Raw genomic sequence first — 25,767 nt, 5'->3', positions numbered from 1 at the left:
AGAAATGTGAATGTAAATCCTCAGCTGTGCTGTGGTAAATAGGGCCTTCAGACCCCAGTGACTCACCCTGATGTAAATTCTGCCTTTGCAGCAATTTCCAGGGCTGCTCTAGAAAGCTCCTTCTGGAAGTCTGTGCCATCCATAACTCTCTGTGAGCTAAGAGAATGCTCTGAGTTGCACAGGCAAGTGTCTGAGGTTTGCAGGGTGCTACAGCCATGGTGTGAGAGCCATGGAGGGCAGCAGAGCTCCCTCCTGTATTCCTTCAAAATATAAATCAACTTGCATTTCATAGTTTTAATTCCACAAGCCTCACTAATGGCTATACCCAGTGATTCCCTCATTTTGCAAAAATGTGCCCACACTGCCTCTTGAAGTGATTTGCACCATTCTGTCCCTCCACTGCTGACTTTGGCAGCCTGCTGTGGATTTCAACCACAGTTGTGTACAAAAATTTTGTTTGACCTGCTTTTTAGCTATAGCTTTCCCTATGTATGGCTCCCTCTTTTAGAGATAGTTTTTCTGCTTCTCCCCTGCACTCCGTTCTCTCAGGCTCTTATCTAGATCCTTAAAATTTTCTTGCTAGTCTCTCTTTCTCAGCTCCAGCCCTGGCTCCGTTCCCTTCCCTCTGTGACTCACATTTCCCAAACCCCCTGACTCATGTTGCTCACTCACTTATGCAACAGCTTAATCTCTGCAATTTGCTTCGTATCATTAGAAGCAGCACATAAAACCAGGAGATGCATTTCACCAGGGCTTTGGACTTTTGGAGAAGAAATGCTATCCACATCCACCTTCATCTTACTTAGGCCACTTGAAGCTTTTCTCCTCCTTTCCAGCACACACCTGTATGTTGTGCTCAGAGCTGGAGAAATGTTTTCTTAACTAACTCAAGTGTGTCTTGCTCCTGTGACTGAAGTGTTCAGCTTCTTGCTGGCTCTCAAAACATTGCAGCATATATTACAGCATCTTCTTGCTCTCTGTGTACATCCTCCTCTGTCCAAACAAAATGTTTCCAGGTTGCTTTTCTCTATCCTGGTCCATAGCAACCTTAATATTCCACCACATAAAAAAAAAGAAGGCTCTTAAAATACTTTATGGGATGGAAATTCTTGTTTCTGTCCCCACTGAATGATTCATAGAAATCCAAATCCATGATGGTCCCACCAATGTCAGTGTTGCACTTGTCATGGGCTGCAGTGAACCTGTTCTCAATTTGTTTTGAATGTAAACCATAAATATTTTACTTAATGGGTTTAAATTTTTTGAGTTCTCAGTGTGAGTGAGGCCAGAAAATGACTTGGTCTGTTTTTCCAATGGATTCATCTGAAGAGCAAACATCAGCTCCCACGTCAGCAATGGCACCAGGCAGTCTGATATCAGCCACACAGTGATCTGCACGGGGCTGCAGCATCACTGACAATTTACTTAAACTCAGGCTTCTGTCAAAACTTTCCCTTTCTGACCACTTCATTAACTTCTGTTCTGTCTGTAAGATGTTTCATACTGGCATCTTTCAGAAAGAACCACCTGAAGATAACATACTTGGAGAAATTAGACCTCTACAGTTCATCCATGACTATGGGCTTGTTTTATTTGACCAAATTAAGTATTCTGTCCCTTATTTATATTCCTTATATTCTTCTTGCAACTGAAGCCAGCCTCACTGCTATGTAGTTTCCTGGATCCTCCCTGATCCTTTCTTACACATAGGAACAACATTAGCAACCTCCAAATTCCCTGGTTCCCTCCCCAGCCTTAGCAAGCTATCAACAATTTCTGTCAAAGGCTTTTCTATTTCCCTTGCTACTTCCTTCAACATTTGCAATGTTATTCATCTGGGCTGGATGCCCAGACAGCTTTTAACTCATTGGTGTTGGGAGGTTGTGCTTTATGGTGGTAGAGCCCAGCATAAGATCTGTTACATAACATCAGGGTAGGAGGCAGCAGGAGATGAAATATCTTGAGAAATTTCCCATTTCTGGAGTGGCAAAACCTGCTAATGCAGAGACCATCACTCCAAGTGCTGTCACTTTCCAGTGGTGTCATGAGGGACCCTCTCTAATTCTGCACAGCTCTGCAGCAGCCCAAAACCTCCCCCTTTTTTGCTGGTTTTTCCCTTTTAAATTTTCCTTTGCCCTTTCATGTGAGGTATATTGGCCCGATTGCCCTGGTAACAAGTTTTCACAGTTGAGCGAAGGTAACCTGCACAAATACTTGTTTGCACAGGAAAAAGAGATGTGAGAGCCAAGACCTACATTTAAAGCAAATAGGTGAGGTAGAATGTTTAAATTAATGAGATTTTCCTGAAAAACTGTGCTCCATTTGGTGTGCTGAAACATTTCCCCTCTCCCATTTGAGAGTGAGTGCAGCAAAGCAAGTTCCTTGTGGATTCATCTCCTCCTGCTCCTGGGGGTCATGGCAGAACACAAGAGAAGCAAAGGAAAGCATTGATGTGGTAAATCTGGTAAATTGATGTGGCAAATGTGCAAAAAGAGAATTGAATGCACCACAACTCATTGTGTGATTTTTGTATTTGGACTGCAAAAGTGTCCAGAGCAACCTCTGTGGATTTGGGCAAGTTACTCAAGCCCAGAGATTCCAGGAATAGGAAGGTACAGGAAAAGCATCCTTCTATGAACAGGCCAGAGTTAACAAGCTGGCCTAAGTGAGCCTGCCCTGCAGTTTTCTGTCACAATTATCTATTGTCTCTGGTATGTCCAAAGCAAATTGACTTATCACCCAGAACAGCTCAATAAAGGAGGGAACCATGGCTTTCAGCACTAGAACATCTCCCACATGCTTGTGAGAGGCAGGCAGCTGAGAAGGGAGAAAAAAATGAATGAAGCTATGAAGTGATGCATTTGAAAATGCTTTTCTTCCTTTCTCCTGCTCTTTCCCTCTGTGTGAGATGCTCCTTCCCTCTCCAGCACACACCAAGCACTCTGGGAGGTGCATTGCACATGGGAAATGGCTCCTAATTCCAAGATCCTTTGGAATTAGATGATATTAGGTGGATACCTCATTACCTAACCACAGCCACAGTGAATTAATGTGCCACATAAAACATTGGTAACACATTAAAATGATCACTGCAAGTGAGAGTGGTGTGGCTGATATGGTGTTAGTCTGAGGCCACAAGGCCAAAAACTGTTCCCAAAAGGATTTCCTATCCAATGTTACTCCACTGTGTATTGTTAAAATAAGAGCATGGACAATAATGTGTCCTTGTGTTTAAAGTTTCTCAAAGGGAAGAGCACTTTAATCCCCCATTAGAAGACCACATTGTTAACCATTAGTCTTCCCACTCATTGAAAACAAAAGTATTCCATGCTTTTGATGGATCTAAATTCATTTAAAATTTGTATAATTGGCTTTATTTTTGCTGGAGCCATAAATGGAGTCATTACAAGCCACTAATTCAGAGCAATGTATCTGCAAGTCTCTAAGTGCTTCAAAACATGAGTTGTCATAATGGTAAACTTTTTGATTTACATTTTGCAATAGCTTATTTTTACTTTCAGCAGAGTATTTCCTGCTGTTGCTTTCTTGTGATTTTATGCTAGAGGTCTAACAACTTGTGCTTTTTGGTTCATGCCTGCCCAAGTGGGGATCACCCACCCATGATGACCAATACACTTGGACTGTGCTCAAAAACAACAAGGGTGGATGAAACTATTCCATTATTGCAGATGAAAGAGTTCTCCCGACATCTGGCATATCATCTTCAAAACTGATATGGAACACTTCCATAAATTCAACTTAACATTGTTTTTGTGAGTGTTCCAAAGTATTTTTAACATGAAGAAATAGCATGCAAACTAATTTCCTATTTGAAAGTAAATGTCTTGTTCTTATTTCTAATTCACACAGTTATTAAAAAAAGTAAAAAATAAAAAAGGATGTTCAGTTAACTTGAAACATACTGGTTTGTTTACTTAAGTTAATGGAAAAGCTAGTCAGTGTTTGATGTAAAGCTGCCCCCTTGCTTGAAAGAAAACCAAACAACTGCTTATGAATTATGAATATCTCCTAATACTTTCCAGAATTATCTGAAGGATGTATTTTTTTCTTAATTACGTACACTTGAAAGTTCCAAGTTCCCTCTTCATTTCCATTTTGTTTATTTCTCTCCTTGGAAACCTCGTAAGCATTTTCCTTTAGCTGGGCTTGACTGAACAAAATATCACTGCTACAACCTGTAATATTGGGGAAATCAAGGCCTGAAAGCTCATTGTGGTTTTTAATTAGGAAGTTGAAGCTCATTAAAGCTTTGCAAGCATTTTCACAGCACTTACACTGGCAGCTGCTGGATCCCTGCAAAGGAAAATAGAAATATCTACCCAAAAAGTGAGTTCAGGGCACACTTCAAAAATCAACTTTCATTCTGACTTAGCTCAGAAAACAGCTCCTGCAAGAAGTGTTGGTTATCTTGTGTGCTGGCATGCCTTCCACTGGTTTAGTCCCAGTCAGAAGCACAGAACCTGATTTGGGGGGTTTTTTGGTAGTGGATGTGTTGCTGTCACAAGAAACAAGGGACCTTTAGAAGGAACTTCGGATGTAGGACAAGTGACTTAGAATATTTGATATGAGCCCCATTTTATCAATACCATCTCATTCCCCTTCAGCTTTTGCAGGCTGAATGAGCCTTTTTAGGAATTCCAGTTTCCAAGCTGAGAACATTTAGGTTCAAGCTGAGTTCAATAGCAGCTCTCCAAAGGAGAGGGCTTATCTAAATGATGATATTGTTTTTAGCACTAATCATCCTATCTGTTGGCAGTACCAACATGCTGCAATCTCCACAGCTCCCCACGTAAATAAGCAGATTCCTGATGCTGTTCCAGCTTCAGAAATGCCTTTGAAGGCATTATTTAGTTCTAAATTTTTCTTATGTGGTTATGTGATACTTTTAGCACGTGGCTGGATGTACCCACAGATGCTTCTTTTGAAGAAATGTATCTAAAACTTATTTAAAGTGTAATTGGCAGGCACTGGGCTGTGAAATAGAAATGGTTAAAAGAAATTCTCACTTTCACGCCTCCTACAGCTTCTGAATGATAGAAGAGTAAAAGCAAACTATGGAAATAGTACTTAAAAAAAGACACATCAGTTGATTTGGTCCAAAATATACTCTGGGGATGGGAGGGGACTGGAAGAGCTGGGATAGAAAAACACAATGTTCAGGTTGCACAGTTCAAGTGAAGTGAAAGGGTGTGCAGAAGTTAAGGTTTCTGTGGCAATATAAATTTGCCTATGCCAAAAACAAGCAGTGTTAGGCAGTTCTGATCTAACAAAACCATCAGGAACTGGACCTTATAAATTTTTGTTTGTCTGTTTTTCCCTAAGAATTCTTATTAACTGCCTCCTCCTTAGAACTTAAGTGGAAAATTCAATTTTCCTTGTAATTCTTCACATGAAGAGGGCTTAAAATTGAGTTTGAAGTTTTAAAAATTCTTTGTTTGCAAGAGAATAGATACAAGAGGCAAAGCCAGGCAGGATCAAAAGTGAGGCAGAGGCACCAGGGGAAAAGAAATCAATCCTTTGAAGGTAAAATAAAAAAAAAGAAAAAAAACCCAGAAAAAGCAGTATTGGTACGAATGAAGGAAGGAAAATGAACATGGGAAAAGCAAGACAGGAGCCCAGGGGAGGTTTTGGAAAAGGGGAGATGGATGAGAGGGGTAACTGAAATAAACTGAGGGTGTGCAGTCCACTGGAGTTAGTAAGTTACAGCAGTGCTTGGGAAGTATTTGTTGTTCTTTCAAAAACCTGACAAAAAAATTCTGAAAACTGAAAATTATTATTATTTTTGGCCCCACTCTAAGATTTTTCTGGGGTTTAGCCACATTTTTTTTCTGTGTTTGGGAACAAAAAAAAAAAAAGGAAAAAAAAGACACCAAAAAATACTTTGTTCTTTCAATGAGTCAGTAATAAATAAAAATGAACATTCTAAAAACCAGAAGTTTCCTTGGGAAGAGAGAGTTATTTTTTCTTCCAAATTTCCTTTGCCTTAAAATTGGGATGTGCTCTGCTCTCAGACTGAGGATCTGCCTTCCCAGCTGCCTTTAAGCAATCAAGTAGAAGTAGCAATTGGGACAGCTTTGCTCCTTTCTTTCTTTTATTTTTTTTTCCCCTGGTGTTTGGCTGGGAAGTTGCATGGGTTTGCCTCAGAATAGATGCTGTGCTACCATAATCCTGGCACTTTTCACTGCAAATGAGATTTCAGCAGTGTTTCCTAGAGTAAGTGGAGAACTCCTGAAGCATTCTGAACATCCAGCTGCAGGGCTGGAGGGAGGGGGAAGTGCAGCAACCTGCTTTGTTTGCCTGAGCATGTGATTTTTTTCTTTTTCTTTTTCTGGTGTTTTTTTTTTTTTTTTTTTTTAATACCTTGTGATCTTCACAGACTCCTGGCGAAGCTTAAAAGGTTAGCTTGAGATGGGAGTGGCTATCATTTGTTTAGAAAATAAATAGCAAAAAGTAGGCCAAATACCAGTAAAGTTCCAGTTTTAAAATATTAAACTAACACACAACATTGCTGACCTGGAAAGGTCACATGAAGTGGGAGAAAGGATGTATTTAGAGTGATTGCCAGGCAGGACGTGGGATCTCTCACTGACTTGGCAGTAGATACTTCAGCTCTATTTGCTGTTTCTAATGCTCCTTATTTGCTAAGTTCTTAAGTTTGACAAGATCCATGCTTTATTTGTCAGTATTTACATGGTATTAAGCAAGTGTGGAAATCCATTCAGAGGGTAACCAAGGCCTACCCTGCCTGCTTTTCCTGCTTCATCTTTGGATATAGACAGGATGCTCAGAAACCTGGGAGAAGGGAGGCTTGGAGAGGTTTTCCTTTGGGGACTGCTATCAGATAACAAGGTTACTTGTGACGAGTTTAAACTTGCTAAATCTGGTGGGATAGGTTCAGTGCTTCCAAATCTATCAGTGTGAGAGTGAGGAAAGAAATGACTGCTGAAATGACAATAGAGCTGTTAGAATTCCTTCAGAAGAAGCAGGAAGATTTAATGGAAATGTAAAGATGTCAGCATCCCTCTGTATGGCCTGACTTCAGGGCTCTTGGCAAGCGTGGAGGAGAAAACCCAACGCAGCAGATAAATAATTGCTGCCACATCATCCCAGCACATCATCATCACTGCTGGATGAGATGAAAGGTATTTACAAAGCAGAGGCTGCCAGCAGAGCACAGGCAGCCCCAGCTTGATCCAGCTCCAGCTGTAATCAATAGGAGCCTTCAGCTAAAGCAGAGCCTGAAGAACAAACTGTGAGTGCCTTTTGAAATGTCTTCCACGGTGAGCTCTGGAAAGCCAGCCTGGAGCTCAGCAGGAGCGGGGCATAGAGGGGTGCAGTGGAGTTTTGCTCCACACATTGTTTGGTGGGCTTCAAAATTATACTTTCCTTCTCTCCCTTAAATCTCCCACTCTTCTGTTTTTCTTTCCCTGTTCCTTTGGGTTCTGCCCTTGTAATTTTTCAAGGCAGAGGATGTGCCTTTGTTTGTGAAGAGCAAGGCGAGTTTATGGCACCCTATTCATTATATTTATGAATCATATCTAACTGAATTTTTCCCATAGCCCAAAGGTGGCTGATTGCCCAAAGGCACTGCTCCTAATGCCTGTGTTTTCTATTTATAAGGTGCATTTTAGTTGACATCAGAAGCTGAGGGGAAGACTTCTGCTTGATATCACTTCTGCCAAATGAAACCCACAGAGAAACCGTGGCCAAAGGAATTCTGTACAAAAGTTGTCCGGGCTCTGTAATTTTGTTCACGTGGGTGCATGGTAGTATGCACCAGCTGCCAATAAAAACACTCTAAAATAGATACAGCCCTGTGCAAGTCTCCAGATGATCTTAAAATGTACAGAACACAGGTAAGGGAGCATGGAGAGACAACCAGGCTTTGTCAGGACACAGCCCGGTGAGAAAATCAGCTTTTGCAAAGTGGTCATGAGAGAAAAGCAGCTCCTCCAACAATCTCTGCTAATCCCTGTAAGTTGATGAAATTCCTGAAAGAGCACTTTAGAACCAAATTAAAGAAAATTGTTGCTTTTGAAGCCATTTGTGGTTGTGACCAAGTGTGGGTGCTCCCCAGAACGTGTTGATGCTCCGTGAGCAGCAGAGCCAAGGACAGGCTCCGAGGAGGGAACATTGGTCTGGGCCATTGCTCCACCTCAGGAGAGCCCTGGATCTCTGGCAGGGCTTGGAAAGCTCCAGGACACAGGGAGAAGCTCTGTGGGACAATCATTAGCACTGGTGCCCGTCCAAACCAAGCTTTTGCCTCCAGAGAACGGCAGGAATAAAAGGAATTGCCTTTGCAGCTACCAGGGGGAAGGGAAGGAACAAGCCTTGACAGATTCACTGGACAAGTTTTTTTAATACTTTGTGGCTTGAGATGCTTCTCTTGCTTCTGGCCCCAGGAAGAAAGATGAGTGGGAAGCTTTAGAAACATAGAATGGCTGGAGGTGGAAGGAGTCTTAAAGCTCATCCAATTCCAACCCCATGTCACGGGCAGGGACACCTTCCACTGTCCCAGCTCGCTGCAAGCCCTGTCCAACCTGGCCTTGGACACTTCCAGGAATCCAGGGGCAGCCACAGCTTCTCTGTGCCAGGGCTCACCTCAAGCCAAGAATTTTTTTTTCCTGATATCTGATGTAAACCTACTCTCTCAATGCAAAGAAATTAATTGCAAAAATTTTCTCTCCATCTTTCTTGTAGCCATCCTTCCTGAAAAAACATTGAGGACCTTTTTAGTACTTTTTTTTTCTTTTCCCAAAGGGCTTTTGCTCAGTTCTTTGTGTGTTCTGTTCCCCTCTTTAAAAGGCATGAGATCCCAGATCTTTATGCTCTTGCAAATGGAATGTATGAGCCAAGTGCCAGGGATGCCTGCCTGCATCCAGGCACATCTGAGGGATGCCCAGGACATTGTCAGTACATTGTTTGGCACTGCCTGGCTGGCTGGAGCTCTCAGCAGACAGCCATGAATGTGTGATTAAAATCCACTGCAGAGGTTCATGGCTGGGCAGGATCCACAGGGAAACATGAGGGCCTCAGATGCTGCTGAACACAGGCCAGTGGTGGATGGTCAAAAGAAATTCTGCTCATAAATTCTTGCAGGATGGGAGAAGAGATTTCTCAATTTAGACTCTCATCAAAGCTATTGGAAAAAGCAGTCAAGGGTTCTCAGAGATGCCTGCCTGCCTGCCTGAAATGCCTTCCAGATGGATTTAATTCCAGTGCATTGATTGCCCACTCAGCTTTGTCATGCAGCAGGTAAGGGCAGCTCCACGCCATCCTCATTGAGCTGCTGGATGGCAACAAAATTGCCTGGTGGCTCTTTCCTCCTGCAAGTGCTGCCTTCCAGGAACTGATGAGGCAAGAGGTGAACTGGCAAAAGATGAATCTAGGGAAGGTTAATTATATCCAAGTAATTAATGCCAAGAGCAAGGAATAGAATGAAAAGGTGAAGGCAGGAGAGATGTTGCGGAGGATTAGGAAGATTTTTTATAGTGGAGAAAGAATAAATGATCTATGAGCACATTCATTTCTTACCTATAAGATAAAGGGGGGGGGGGATTGCTTAAAATTCTAAAGTTGGAGTGTTTAAAAGTAATTTTTAAAAGTAATTTACTAATCCTATTATTTATGCAATTGTAGTTGTTAGCTGGGATACCCCAAACCAATGTGTGCAGCACTAAGCCTTCTCCCAAGCTAATCAACCTCAAATTCATTGGGTGAGTTTGGGAGGTCCAGCCTGGATTTCTCTCTGCTCTTGGCTTTCAGAAGCTCTGGCTGTGGAGAAAGATTCCCTTGTTGTGCTGCTCCAAGCCCTGAACCAAAACCCAGGACAATGTTCAAGCAGCAAACAGAGAGGACAGCAAGAACCAGGTAATGAAAGTTGTGGGTTGTAAAGATTTTTTTTTTTTAAACAGCTTTTTCAAGATATAAGTTTTTATAATAGGGACTACTGAAGAGGAGAGGAAGTTTTTTAGCAGGCTGAAAACACTGGGGCTTCAGTAGCTTGAAAACTTTCATGGAGAGCATTTAACCAACTGCCCTGACTTGGAGGCTGGGTTTAATTAATCAGATGCTACCAATAAATATGCAAAACACCAGTGGAAGACTAATGACAAGATTGGTTTCTAGCAGTTAATTGAACGTCCTCTGTAGGGAGATCTGTATCTAAATTTATTTAGGATCTAACAAACTGTTAGTTTGCTTTGGGAATTTCATGGACAGGCAAAAAAAATAAGCACGAAAGAAAAGAAATAATGTCTCAGCCAATAACCAGAGGGTCTTCTGAAGGGATTTCAGACATTCAAAAACACCTCTGACAAATGAAATCCAAGTCATGAAGGTTATTGTACCCTGTTATTTTCTTGACTGGGAAGTGTTCAGTGTGTTTTAGGATCAAGTCCAAACAATTTTTAAGGAGTTAGGTCTTGTTTTCAATGAAAGGAAAATAAAAAGGAAGCAAAGTATAATAGATAAGTAAGGCTAAATACATATTAAAAACAAAAATCTTTTCAAAACAAAGAACAATGACCTCTTATCTAGAGAAGGTTCAGCAAACAGGTCAATTTTTCATATCGCCTTTAGACTCTTGGGCTTGATTTATTATTCCACTTATTTGTGCAGGAATTTTTATTTACCCCACAAGGCTCCACACTTATTACATGCACATGTACTTGCCCAAAATGTCCAGTGGTGGAGAGCAAGGCCCCTTGAGGCAGAAAAGCAATCTGAGAGGTTCCTGGAAAGATCTCTGGGGATGCACAGTTACATGTCACTCTGTCCCAAACCAGCCCCTGCATCCATCTGCTCCTCAGCAGGGACAAAACTGATCTGGTTTGCAGATCATCAACAAGCTGGAAATTCAACTTCCAGAAGGGATAAGATTTTACAGAGAAGATACTGAGGAGCTGGTTCTTGTAACCAAGCCAGGCCTCATTTCCTAGAGAAGTGGCACGAGGTATTTAGTGAGTAGAAGTGACAGCATGGCCTCATCTGGCACTGCAAATTCACAGTCCTGTTTGAGTCACCATAAATCATCAGCTGTAAAGTATCTGGTTCCCTAAAGGAGCAGCTTTATTTCATTAACTTTTTGAAAGTGACGTTGCTAATTGTACCATAATTTATCCAGGACCACAGTGTGAACTGCTGTTTTCAGTCAGGTTTTGGCCCTCGTTGCCAAGAGCTTAATAAAGAAAAGAGGAGGGGAGAGTAAGGAATTGAAGAGAAACAAGACTTGAAGGGTATCTGAAAGGGGGGCAGCATTGGTAGATGTGAGACAAGCTGGGATATTCAGCAGAGGGATCTGAAAAGTGTCCCAGCAATGGAGCTGCAAGCTGAGTAAACAGGCAATTCCTCCAGATCAAGGCTACTCCCTCCGATACTCTCAAGCATTTCCTACCCACCCATGAGCAGGATCAGCATGTGCCTGGTATTGCAGGCTTGCTCTGGCAAGTTTTTAGTGAGGGGTTTTAAAATAAAAGTTCCTAGCAACAACCTGATTGAGGCCAGCAGTGAGCAGTTGTGTAAACTGAGGCATGTGCAAAGGTGTCAGGGAAAATATTGGGATCTAAATGTGTGCTTTAAATGCTGGAATGCAACTGAAGGTGTCTTAATGTGACACTTCAAAGTACAAACAGTGGTTTTGTTTATTAAAATCAGTCTTGATATTCTCTCAGTGCTTTGAGAAGCTTGGTAGGCACTAGCTATGAAAATATCTGCAGTTATTCAGAGTTCAAGTAAGCACAGTCATGGATCAGTGAAACTTCCCTTCTCTCCTTGTTTGTGGATACACATTGATATTATTATCTTTTTGTTGTTTTTAACTGGAAATTAAAAAGCTGCAGAGATTCACTTGGAGTGGGAGTTGGGTCATGGGAGGTTGGGAATGACATTCAGCCAGTCTGCTCCTCAGAAAAATGTTTTCATTCAAAATCAGGGCTTACCTCCCCCTATGGAGAACACTTTTTCACTTACACATTTGTAAGGAAACAAACCTGCTTTCCCCCCAAGTCTGCATTTTTAGCACATCTCTTTTGTGTCTGTCAATCCAGGCTGAATTGTAAGGAGGGATTCTAGGTACAGGGAAAACTTTTTTCACCATTAGGGCAATCAAGGTGTGGAACAGGTGCCCAGAAAAATTCTGTGCTCTACTTCCAGGGGTTTTTCAGGCCCTGACTGGATAAATCTCCCAGGTCTGATCTCAGAGAGCAGAGCAGGATGTCAGGCTGGAGACCTTCCAAGGCTCCTTCTCACCTGAACTGGGCTGCTGTAAACATACTCTAAGCTATTAATCAGAATGGAGAGCTTTGCTACCTTTCTTTCCTCTGACTTTTCAGGCAGGAGTTGAGTGCAGTGAGGTTTCTGATTAAATCATGTGGAGACTGTCAAACAACTTCTTTTTTTTAATGCAACCTAACTAAGTTAGTTCAAACCTAGTAAGTAAGTTCAGCCCAGCTGTGAATTAAGAGAACTGTAAGGAAACCAGTTGGTCACCACTGGGCTAAACTGTGAAATGAGTGCTAAGAACAGTTAACAATGGGACATAAGCATTTAATTTTTCAATTAAGGACAAATGATAGGAATGGAAAAACCTGCATATTATCATTCCAGTTTTTAAGGGCTGTTGTGTGTGCAGCCCATCCCAAGTGCATCCCAATGGGACAGTAATGCTGTCTGAAGCTGGCTGTGTGTGACAGAGGCAGCTCTGGAGCTCTGGAACAGCCGTGTGTGTGATGGTGCATTCCATGGGGATGGGCTCCATCCAGGCACATCCCACGGCTGTCCTGCTCTCAGTGTTACAGCCAGATGAAAAACCACTTTTGGTTCCTGCTGCCTTTTTGCTGTTTTTCCTCTTCTTACACACTTGGGGTTTTTCTTGCTGGCTGAACTCCCCAATGACCATTGAGTATGTGAAAATCCCAACCAGTGCCTTTGGTGTCTTTAATGCTTTGCTTCCAGCTTCCTGCTGGGGGCTGTGGCAGGAGTGGGACCCCACCCTGAGGACCAGGCTGTGCAGTGGCTCCTCAGCCCCTCCTGGTCACACATGAGGCATTTGAATGGATCCCCTGGGGCTCCCTCAGCCTCACCAGCCAGAATGTGCTGAGGCCACTTTTTGGCTGGCTCGGACGTGACAGATACTAAAGCAAAGAATCAAATGCAAGGAATGATATAAGCTGCTCCTGCTGCTGCTTTTGTCCCAAATGCACCACTGAACACAGCAACTGTGGGGCGTGATGTGCTGGCTGAGTCACACACCATGGAATACTCTGAGTTAAAAGGGATCATCAAATCCAGCCCTAAAGGTAGGAGGTGCATGTCCCGTGAGGCTGGTTGTAGTGAAGGACAGTTATTTCTCCATGCACATGTTGTTCAGGAGAATGGGACTTGGAGGCCCCTGGAAGCTGTGCCAGTACTCAGTGTCACTGAATTTCAGTATTGCTTGCTCTCCCCCACAATAACAAACCCTGATTCCTGTGATGACAATGTTCTGATATCAATACCTGATTTCTTTTTGATATAGAAATTGCATTTGACAGCTAACAATCAGATTATTTATACACCACTTTGTCAGAATTACAGAAACTTTTGTCTGCATTTCCCAGTGGTTTTAATTTTTAACAAAACTACACTGATCTGTGCTCTCCAAAAAAGGCCCAACCTTCTGCAGCCTGTAGGGCCAGGAGTGGTTCCATTATGGGACTGAACATCTGATGTCCACCAGGCTGATTAGGCAGAGCTTTGGGGAATTGGCTTGATGTTCAGCCACAGATAGCAGCCACCAAATCCAGAGAGATGGAAAACATACTGACTCTGCTTTCTCAAAGTGGGCACTGGGACATACCTCAGAAAAGTACAGGTATCACCAGTCTGCTCCTCAACAATCAAACTCATCCTGACATCCATTAAGAATTGAGGACTGCCCTAAGCATAAATTAGGTTTGTTAACCTTTTCAAAAGTTGCTGCTTTTTAACTTCTGCTCTCACTGTATAAAATGTGCAGATCTTTGCTTGATCAAGTTCCTAAACTGTTGGCCTCACTCCCATCCCATGGCAGAGATTTTGGGAAGCAATTCCTTCTCCAACCATGCCACCTTCCAGCATCACAAATGCTCAAACTGTGAATTTCAAAGTGGGAAAAAGCAGCTACAAGCCTGCCTTGATTATTTCTGCATGGTTTTGCTATCTACTGTTAAAACCTCTCTTCATGCCCAAGCTGCTGCTCTCTCCTGCTGCTCCTATTTTTCAGTATCCCCCTGTCCCAGGCTCTGCAAACAGCTGCCCTGTTCCTGAGCTGTTTGAGAGGGAAGGAAACCAAGCAAGTGAATTATTCCTGCATCCCAAACAGCCCCTGCATGGCTCTGGAGCTGGGGAATCCCCCAGGAAGCTTTTAGGAGGGTGGAGAAAGCAGAGACAAGATCAAGACCAGCACTCTAAAGCTGTGCTTAGGGGAAGAGCTGAGGGTGTTCGAGGGTGTTGCTGGGTGGATCTCCTTGGCTGGTTTTGGGGTTTGGCTCTATTACATGGCTGTGCTTTCAATTTATTTCAAAGGTGCCTGGAGCCTTATAAATCTGCATACATAGTAAGGAAGAGATTCTCCTCACAGTGGATACTGAACTCAAAATGTAACCAGAATGGAGAGAATGTTTGGATTTAAATACATAATGAAGCAATTTTTGTAAAAATGTCTTGTCTAGAAATGGGAAATTTTCCCTTTTTATAGGCATAGAGAGCCAGAGTTTCTAACAGAGGAATACTTTGTCTTGGAACACACACAAAAAAGTTTTCTCTTCCCCAAAATCATCCTTTTTCACATGCTGATTAATAGATTAAAATCTATGAATACAGTTTCTGGATTGTTTAAATAATGGTCAGTGTTTGCAATGGGGAAAATGGGTGGGTGTTTTTCCTTCAGCCAAATTTTCCTGCACCCAACTTTTCCTGCACAAATGCTCTCAGGAGTGTGGTTCTAACTCTCTTCCACCTCGTGTTAATTCAAGCTGGAAAGTTCTGCTGCTCCTGTAAACACCAGAAAGCCAAGAGGTGCTCAGTGGTGTTAAGTCTATAATTTTTATCTGCTTGTACAGTGATTTCTGCTCCAGGGAAAAAGTGCTGGAAATGTCAGCAGTATCTTTGGGTATTGCAACCATCCCCAAATTATTTTCTACTCCAGTAACACATAAGGAGAGAGTGGGAAAGAAAATCTCTCTTGATGCTTCAAGTTAAGCCAGATAAGTCTGAGGAAGGTCTGGATGCAGAGTACATACAGGCAGGATGATGTCAGGGAAGAACACGATTTTTCTTTCCCCTTGGGAAGTGGGAATGACTTTTGGATTCTGCTCTCTTTCCTGATTTAGTCTCCAACAACTTCTGGGAGGAATGAAGTCAGGTGTCATCCACAGCCCACAGGGGCAGAGCAGGGGTTGCTCCAAAGCCCTGCTTATTTCTGATGTGATTCTGTGCTCACTGCCCTGTGAAATAGTCCTGTATTCCTGCTCTTAACTCACCCAACGTGTGACACACAAGTCCTTGTTTTACCCAGTCCTTGTTTTGTCATCTCCAAGTTCTGTGGAGAACTGGCTCCTGATAAGAAAGTCCCTTGAGAGCAAATTAATTTATGAAGAAAGTGCTTTAAAAACTACAAGCAAGTATTTGTTGCTTCCAAAAGGGTATTTAATTCTACCTACTCTGTATCCCAGACACTTAAAATTCTCCCCAGAGTAAGTTTAGACAGGAGAGAGGTTGTTTGTCCTGGTTTTTATTTATATAAGATAGGTCACATCAGCTAAAATAACACTTAAATTTCTGCTCACTTTGCCTTGTTTGATTCCTTTGCTCTGTGTAAGATTGTTATTAAATGTTAACTTGTTGGGAACCTCTTTAAAACCACACAGAACATTGTTACCTGTCAAAAGTCCTTGTATTTCCCAATTCTAAGTACTTCTGACAACAGTAGGCTGTTACAGTATTGATAAGGATTTCTTTCTAAATTTATAAAGCTGCAAGATATTCAGAAATCAGTTGTCCAAATTACTGCTTTTCTGGCATTATGGGGGTTTATATCCCATAAGATGCTCAAGTGCAGGGTCAGATTTGCTTAAATCATCTCACACTGGGTCATGCACCAGACCAGAGTTTCCTTCTGGTTAAATCCAGCTCGTAAAGGAAGGCTTAGCAATATCTTCTCCTGCTCAGAGCTCATCAGAACAGGCTTAATTAATGTCCACTCAAAGGCATGAATTTTGTAAATCAGGAGTTAATAAAGCCAGATTGAGAGTTTCCCAAAGTAAACATCTCTTCCCAGGAGCCAGACCTTCACACACTGAATCCTTTGTCATTCCATTGAAGAATTTCCCTTGGGAGTTATTTATTTAAGCCATTCAGCAACAGCAACAGACAAGGGGCTACTGAATATCTAATTTTAAAAATGCTTAATTAAGAGCTTGGGATGTATTTTGCCAGGAAAGCTCTAATTAATTTCTGAGCCTCAAGGACTTTTTCTTAGCACCGTAGCTTATAAAAGTGTGTGCAACAAATGTTTTCTTAGTCACTTTTTTCAGCTTTGATCATATAATTATACCTAACAAAAACTAGACATTTCTCTACTCTGCTTACAACAGGACCAACCTTTAACATGCTTTCAGATTAACAAATGAGACACAAATGGGAATGAGCATTAAAGGTATTTTATAATAACTACATGTGTGCTAAAATAGTTCAGAGCTCTGTAATTTGCAAGTCCCTCTTGTATTTTTAGAAAAGTTAAGAGGTAGATGAAAGAAGGTACACACAGCATTCCTGTATATTTAGTATAGGTTTTTTTTCAGGTTACATTTTGCTGTCTATTGAATTATGGCAAATAACTTTCTCTCCAAAACTGTTGCTAGCTGGCTGCTATGAAAACAAAATTTAGCAAATTAAAGATGAAACAGATGTTTCTTTGTGAAATTTTGTACTTTTTACTCATGAACTTTATATATCTGATTACCTATTCCATTGTCATAGAGAGAACAGAGATCTTACAAGCCCAGTTCAGATCTTCCAACCTTGTGGACAGAAGCATCTGCACCCTTTGACAGGTATGTGGCAAAATTCCCTTTGATAAGAACCTTTAGCCCAAAGGAGGCTTACATTTCACATGACTTATTCTAGACCATGCATAAATGATGACAGCCCAGAAAAAGCAGCTCAAAAAGCATCACAGAGGGGAAAGAAAAGAATAAATATTCTTTAAGTACAATGAAAGGAGCTGGTCAAGCTCAGCTTCCATTAATCCCAGTTAACACAGACACAGCACAAAGGGGTTGCCATGACAAAGTGCTGCACAAGAGCAGTTGACTACACCACAAAAAATGTGGAATGTTTAAGATGCAACCTGGTAGGTGAAACTCAAAAATTACACTCTCCTTGTGGTTTCTACCAGACCAAAAATATCTCGCTAGGAGGGAGTCCTGCAACACTCCCACTGGTTTTGACAGTAGGAAAATGGCAAAGCAGCAAGTCTGACCACCACTGAATGAATTCCTGCAGTGCTGGACACTGCTGGGCTTGGCTGCAGGGCAGCAGATGGGATTCCCTAGCAAAGGACAGGGAGAGCAGCACAGGCATCCCTGGGTGGTGCAGGAGCAATCAAAGAGGCCTCTGCTGCCTTTGCAGGAAGCTTTGTTCTTCCTGTAGGGCTGTTTTGGCACACAGAAACAGCAGCTATCATCTCCCCTGGCCAGCATGGGAAGGGAGATAGCACTTGGAAAGAGAATAAAATGAGGAAAATAAGCTTCAAATTTCAGCTCTTGAACTAGTTTTTCAGCTTCCTAAGTTGGTGTTCCATCACTAGGGATGCTCAAGAAAAATCTTGGACCTTTGAAAAATGTGTCTGCAATGCTGAGATCCTTCAGAAACGTTCTAGCAAATGTGACTCAGTAACCCCAACTACAAGAGTGAAAATAAAACACGGGTAAGAGCACTTCCTTTATACACTAATCTGAAGTAGGAATCAGGTTAGAAAAAGGAGGAAAAAAGTGGTGGTTGAGAGAAAATCATCCTGAGCAAAAAACTGGGGAGAGGAGGAGCACAGAGCCTTTCTCAGGAGGCTGAGGAGTGACAGTGCAGGAGACTGGGAGGAAACAAATGCTCAGAGCAAGCACAGTGACAACACCCCAGTGGCAATAGTGTCACCATAAAATTACCTGAGAGAGGTGCTACAAGCAGCTGCCAGGGTGCCTTGGCACTGGTGGGGGAAGTGCCTGTGTCACTGGGATGCTGTGGAAGGTATTCCTTTGAGAGCAGGTTTTGGCACAGGGAGCACAGCCTGTGCTGCCCCAAGTCCTGTTCCGTGCCCTCTGCTGCAGCAGGTGACAGCCCTCACTCCTGGTGTGGCTTTCCTGCCTTGTGGGATGCACAGATCTGAGTGTCTGCAACAGGTACAGGGAATTCCTCAAGAGAGAAAAAAGTGCTCTGAGCTGTTTAAAGGGGTGCCAAGTACTCTGGGGTGCCAAGTCAGGACCAGGCATGAGCACATTCTTCCCCTTTGCTATCTTGTGTTATTCCTGATTGCATTGTGAAAAAGACCTCCGGCTTAGAGAGAGGAATTCTGAAGGAGGACAGATGGCTGGAGTTTGGACTTTCTTCAGGCCATGTGCCTCCTGAATCCATTTGCTGTGTTTTGTCTGTCAAAACATGAGCCTCCTCTGAGCTACTAAGGCAACAGGCTTTAAAGTCAACAAATGCAGCCCACAAGGATGACAGCCGAGGTGACTACTGTGTGATCCCATTCTCCTGCTGCAGGAAGCCATGAGAACTGCTAATGAGTTTACTTCAACTTGAAGTCCAGTGCTTGCCTGCATAATCCCAATTCAGGAAGCTAAGGTAAATACAACTCAGGGAAGCTTGCTTGCCTCTAGCACACTTAGCACGATGAGCAAATGGGAGGAATCTTTAACTGTAACACACTGAGTGTATTCCTGCAGGGGTCAGGACAATGGGAAAGCAGTAACTGACTCAGGAAAGGAAAGCAGCTGCTAGTATTTATGCTTGTGATGGATGTTCACAGTAAAATGGTCAGACAGAACAGAGAATATCTCTCCAAGGTCTTGACTTGACACCCACAGCTGTGCAAATAGCACAGATGGGAAGATGATTCAGAGTGGCCTGATTTCAAAAATGCCCAAAACCAGGCCCTCAAAACAAGATGGGTTTTTGTGAACGCCCCTGTGGACCCTGAGGGCTGCTAAAGAGATGCTGCTTTGCAACAGAATGCAGCAGTTTCACAGATTAACAGCTTGAACAGTTGGTTGGGGATGGGCTGATGAAAGATGATCTCTGCATGATGTATCCAAATGTACAAGGAATTAATTGGAAGTTATGAACAGAGAGCTGTGTGAAAGTGTCAGCTTGTGTCCTTCTGTGGATCCTCTTAGACCTGCAGAATTCCTATGGCTTGTCCCAGTAATTAGCACTGAAGTGGCACATGCAACCAGGTCAGTCTCACAGTGGCTACAACTGGCAACAAGTGTTCCCCACTCGCTGGAGTGCTGCAAACACACGGCCTGAGGGAGCTCTTGGAGCTACTGCCATCCTAAACCACCCAACCAGTTCTTATTTTTCCTGCCATAGGCTCTGTCCTCACCCTATCCTCAGACTCAACAGGCCTAGTGCTGTTCACAGAATCACAAAATAGTTTGGGTTGGAAGGGGACCTTGAGGATCAGCTTGTTCCACCCCTTTCACTTTCCACTGTCCCAGGTTGCTCCAAGCCCCATCCAACCTGGCCCTGGACACTTCCAGGGATGGGGCAGCCACAAGGAGCCCTGAAGCATTTTTAAAAGCACTCCTTACCTACAGGAAGAGGGAAAACTTGGGATGATACAATATTTTACAAAAAGCTCTCAAAACCATTTCCATGGCTAGGGAACATCTGTGGCTGTATTTGAGGCTGTGTCTGTATTAGGAAATGGGTTGAGCCCATAGGAGCAGATCCCAGCTTCGTGCAGAGGCTCCAAAATCCCAGTGCATGCACTTCTGAGGCTCCCTGGAGTCTGGCCCTGAGGGCTGAGTGCTCATTAGTGGCTGTGGCACATTAGTGGCACCCCTGGGGTGCATTCCAGGTTGAGTTTCAGCTGGGCTGGATGTGGCTGCACGTTCCAGAAGCTCTCAGGGAGGGGAATCAAAGCACACTGAGTGGAGCTCATTAGGAGCTGCAGTGCCCCAGCCAAAATGCCAGGGAGGAGCCTCCTGCCAGGGCACAGCCAGGCTCTGCCAAGGGCAGCCAAGTGCACCTGCACTCACACACCTTTAATGTTCTTTATGTGCCAGCTGCACATCCCTGACATATGTAAATATATATAATATAAAGTGATTTTTCTATGGCAAACATAATGAACTGTTCCCCCTTGTCCCTCCCTCCTTAACCCCTCCCTCCTTAACAGGACAACAACCAAAAGGATTCTACAGATGCAAAATTTAGCCTTTTTTGACTTACTCACAATTAACTTCTTGAGTCAAAAGCATAGCTTGAGTATGATAAGTTACTTTGAAAAGTACCAAAAAAACCAAACAAAAAAAACCCCTTAACCTCTACCAGTGCAAGGATACCTAAGGTGATTTTGCAGGGGGAAGAATAACCACAACACAGAAAACAAATCCATTTTTTCCCTCCTTCCACAGAGGAGGAAAAAAGAAATCAATGTCCACCAAGTCTGGACAGAACTCTGGAAAAATGTCATTCTCCCACAGAAGCAAGCACTGATCTCTCATATTGCAATCTGTCTCCCTCCTGAATTTGACATTGCAGCAGCACAAAGGGTTACAAACAGGCTGGAGAAATAGCAAAAGCTAATCTAGCTGAGGAGCAAAAATGTTTGCTTGCTTTATTGCTTGTATTGCCAACATGATGGGAATTAAGGAAAATGAGTTCTTTTCCCTTCTCAAGTGTACAGGTTATTTGGTACCTTTTTTGGTCCCTTTTTGCATTCAAGTGTCATTAACATTCTAGGAGAAGCCAGTACTTTCTTGCAGACTAGGTTTGACAAAATTGAATTAATTGGGTGATTTTCTTTTGAATTCAATAGGAGCAGACTCAAATCACAGAGAGCCTAACAACAAAGTAAAATAAAACTCAGGCCTGAGTGCAGGCACAGAGTGCAGCTATTCATGGTTTTTATCAGGGAAAAAATGTCTGGGAACCTGAGTTAACTCAGTAATTTGTTTCAAATTATTTCTTACTCTGTTTTTTGCTCTTCCCCATTACAGTGATACCCTGGGAGGGACAGGGCTGAACATCCAAGTGGCTTCCTGAAGGTGTGACCAGGTGCCACATGTGGGAATCTCCCTTAGGGACCAAATTTAGGAGTGACAGTGAAGTGGGAACTGCTTGGGATGGGGGGGATTAGGTAAGGTCAGAAACTCAAAATTTAAGCACAGTTCAAGTCTTTATGTTGAAGCACAACTTTTTCCACATCAGAGACCTTTCTCCAGAATAACCTCCCTCATCTTCGCTTCAATCTGGGGGTTCCTGGCATTACTGCTCATAAAGAATATCTTAAGAATGTCCCAGGAAATGTTTGCTACCCCCACTTCTAACATCAGTGTGGTCAGACTAGAAGATGTTTCTGCTCACTAGTACTTATACTACTAGTTTATAACCAGTAGTTATAAAAATGTGTATCAGCACATCACTGGAGTGAAGTCCACCAGGACCAGGTCGTTTATGGGCATTTATTCCAAGCACAGGAAGCACTGGAGTGTGTTTGGCCTGTCATTCCCACACTGTTCCATGCTTGAAAAGGGAGTGGACACTTGTGTTAAAACAGAAGGCCCCTCACACTGCAGCATGATGTCAGTAATTCAGCTCCTTGGAGCATGTTATTGTTTGAAACAGAGGTCTCCACACTTTCACATTGGTTATAAAATACTTAGTGCTGCTGGACTGGAAGGAAAATGTCATACATCTGCAAACAATTAGAAGGAGCTGGACTTCATATTTGATTTACTAAACAATAAAACAAGCTTAAGTGTGACTATATCTGTAAGTTAAACTCCCTAGGAGCCTCGAGCAGTTATCATAGCAAAGTCTTTTAACCATAATTAAATAAATCCTCAGCGGGACCATTGCTGATCAAGATTATCTTTTATAAGATATTTTCAGCAGTGAAAAGCATGAAGATCATGAAGCTGAATGCATGCTTTAAGTGCTCCAAAACGCTTTTATCCTTCATTTCAAGCACACTGTCCACTACCCTTTTTCCAGCTGGAATGCATTCAATCCAATACATTTCAGCTTTTAAACACTAATATTTCCATGCTTTCTGCATTTAGATTGAAATGTTGGCATGAGGAAATGAGTAGCTTGCTGCAGTCAAGCCCAAGATTTCACCATAGCTTGTGTGCCTGCTGGTTAAAACTTCTGGTACTGGAACAACACTTAGTTGTTGTTATAAATTAACCAAAGATTTGGGAATAGAATAGAAATATTTAGTTGCAAGTTACAGGAAGCCAGAGCATGGAGTAAAGTAATAGTAATCTATCACCACCAATTTCTCCTCAACAAAACAGGAACCTTAACCAGTTGTCAGTCTCTCAGTTAAACCTCAACCTTTGTTTTTAGCACAAAATATGGCTACTAAATGCTGTCAAACTGCCCTACTGTATCCCAAATTTACACATCTAAAGCCAGCATAACAAAAGGGATAGTCATGTTTTGACATTTTCTAGCATGACTTGCATTTTTTATCAAAATAGAAATGTTATGTGCTGAAGTTGGAACAGTTTATTACAGTTCACCAGTGAAGAGTAGTGCCAGCAGCATCACCTGAAGGAGGGAGTACCAGGCCAAACCCAGCAGTTCTGCTCCTGCTTTTGCTGCTGCTTTGCCATGTTAAACTAAGTTTCCATCTAAGGAAAATTTTGATTTTCCCCTGATGACCCCCAGTGAACGCCCAGGGTTAAGGAGATCTGACCTCCTGTGGTAGGTTCTGTACTTGACATTCTTGAATCAGAGTGACAGAAATGTTGGACATGAGCAGATAAGCCAGAAATGCAACTCTGAGGCTTTGCCTACAAAAATAACTCCTCCAGCCTCCATGATGATTACTGTGGTCCAGAATGACAGGGAATTTACTTACTAGTGATAAATAATGTCCTGTGTACATGAATACCAGGGAGAAGGAAACTACCACTGTGTATTACAGCCTGCCCTGATTACAGTCCCTAAAGTACTATTTTATCTGATTATACTGCTACAGGCCACAAAGTGGAAAAGATGAACCATGGGGGGGTCAAGTTTTGCCCTCTCTTTGCACGGGTGTCCCTCCAATGTGCTTGAAAAGCAAGTTTGTGAGCAAGGGCTAGAATATATTTCTATGAAAGAAAACAAAACAATGGCCAAAACATTTGTTACTTCAGCAAGTAGAAGAGTAAACTGTTTATATAAAATAATAAATGAAACAGTCTTAGTTTACAGAAGTGCTTGTGAGGCTGGTTCCTGAATGCATACAATTAACATTGCTAATGCCCTGAGAATTTTTGGCACTGTGTGTGGTGTATGTACACTCAGATGAAAGCTCTTCATTGCCATAGTTTCAAAGAGTGGCAAGGCTGGGACTGGGAGTCAACTGGCAGGGTCTGCCTAGGGCTACTTCCACAGAGATCACAAGAGCACAGGCTGTTCAGAAGTTGGGTTCCTACTGCTGGAGGAATATTCCTCATCCACAGTAAAAACACAGGACCCTTCTGCACTGCAGCCTGCTCTAAGCAAAAGTTCATCCTGTGGTTATTTTTTGTTCATTCAGCATTCACTTACTGAGAAATACAGAGTTCTGCAAACCTTTCCAAATTGCTTATGCCTTGCTGCATTGCCCATTCATTTCAGAGCACTTAATACAACACAAAATGCTCCACTAGAGTAATTTTAAGACTTTTTTTAGGAGCTACAGACGACAGAATTAATTCAATTTTTTAGCCCAAAAGCAGATGGAACAGACTGTAAAGGCTGCAACAAACTGCACATTCTGATGCCTTGAACAACAACAGTGACATTTCTGTATTTTATTTTTGTATCTTTAAAGGTGTTCACGGAGCACCAGCCCCTTCCAGCCAGCACAAGGGCTACAGGCTGGCATCCCCTGGCTCTGCGGTCACCCCCACTGCAGCTGCACTGGAGCAGAGGGAGGTAAGCAGGCCTGGCTTACCTTGGCACACGTTGTGGTCACTTTGCTCATACCCAGCTGCACACTGGATTTGGTGGCTTGGGTTGGGAGTGGCGCGCTGGGGGTCGGCCGGGGTCCGGCGAATGACGCTGTTCCGACCACTTGTGGATTCAGCTGCTGCTTCTTCTCGCTCATTTACAATAATTTGCGCTGTTCTGGGTAGACAGAGGTATCCTCCATAGTGGTTAACACATTTCATCCCACCTTTACATGCATCTGGGACTATTTCACATTCATCAATATCTGTGGTTAGCAACAACACAAGTCATGCTTTTAACAGTCGAACCTTCTGCAACAGCCATTAACACAAAGAACACGACGAGGCATGCACGCACACCTCCGTGTCCAAAACAGGGGTGTGCAGTGAGAATACTTAAAGAATACCAGTGACAAGTCTGTCTTTGAAAATTATTTACTGTACCTTTGCACCGTTGCCTAACAGGATCCCATTCATAGCCATCTGTGCATTGCTGTGGAGAAAAAAAATAATAATTTGGTTACTCGGGATTCTTTGTTTTGGAAAAACAGTTGAGTGTATTCAGTGAGCTCAAAGTGTGACACAAAGGGAAATGCAATACCTTGGTAGGCTAGAAAAATGGCAATTGGTACATCACTGCTGTGCAGGAGCAGTAAAACCTGTGGTTCCTTCCCACTCAGAATGCTCTATGACACACAGAGAGCACCTCTGTCTCGGGACGTTCCCAAGATATTGTTTGTTGTGAGCAGACTGGGGAGCAAAGTGAGAACACCATTGCTTTCTCCTTCCCTTGTTCCTGTGCCCTGTGTTATACCATCTCTCCTTGGCTGAATCCTTGGATGATCTTTGGAGTGACCAAGCTGACCAGAATGAAAATCTTTTTATGAAGAGCAACAAGTTTTTCTGAATTTGGATCTCATTCCCTGCCTTTTAACAGGTGAACCTCTTTCATATTCAGGCTCTGTTTGCCAGAGGGACCAAGAGGACTCTGTGCCCCTGGACTTCATCCTCTCTCCCATTAGCACTCTAGCAATGGGGAAGGATCCCATGACAGCTGGAAATTCATTCACATGCTTTTTAATCATATGACTCCAGGAACTGCAGTCTAGGAAGGACAATTTATATTGTGAGACACACAATAAACGGTCAGAGTTTATAACAGCAGGACTACTTATTTATACAAGACTTTGCAGAATTCAAACAAGGCTATACTCAGCAGCTATTCATATCAATGCACACCAGCAAGTTCAGGAAAGATTTTATATAGTCTGCTCTGCATCTTCATTATTCCTCTGCCCAAAAACGTTAAATTATCCAGAGGGCAGTCACTTTAATCGCAGGTCACAGTTACAGAGACTGATTAGCAAAGTATCATGGTGCTACCAACTGCAGCAGGAACATTTTAAATACTAAAATATCATTGAATCAACCACACTGTGCTGTGTAGGTGCATCTAGGGCTGCTCAGGGTATTACTTTAATGGCCCCATACAAAAAAGGAATGGAGTTGACTAATGTAATTAGTGACAGTCAAGCAAGCTAAATCTTATTGCAACTCCTCTGCTGCTGAGGGACTT

General features: G+C 42.7%; 1 protein-coding gene across 2 annotated transcripts in view; it reads right to left on the bottom strand.

The window, feature by feature from the left end:
- Window positions 1-25,767, bottom strand: part of EFEMP1 (EGF containing fibulin extracellular matrix protein 1) — a 46,469-nt gene that overhangs the window by 18,025 nt on the left and 2,677 nt on the right. For both annotated transcript variants that reach the window (XM_066546046.1, XM_066546047.1), the window contains exons 3-4: window positions 24,636-24,684; window positions 24,197-24,457 (exon numbers count right to left, since the gene is read on the bottom strand). In XM_066546046.1, coding sequence (XP_066402143.1) covers window positions 24,197-24,457; window positions 24,636-24,684 — 310 coding nt within the window. The remainder of the gene's footprint in view (window positions 1-24,196; window positions 24,458-24,635; window positions 24,685-25,767) is intronic.

The sequence above is a fragment of the Molothrus aeneus genome, chromosome 3 (genome assembly GCF_037042795.1).
Source record: "Molothrus aeneus isolate 106 chromosome 3, BPBGC_Maene_1.0, whole genome shotgun sequence".
In the NCBI taxonomy this organism is placed as follows: domain Eukaryota; kingdom Metazoa; phylum Chordata; class Aves; order Passeriformes; family Icteridae; genus Molothrus; species Molothrus aeneus.
This window is presented reverse-complemented; position numbering and strand designations above follow the sequence as displayed.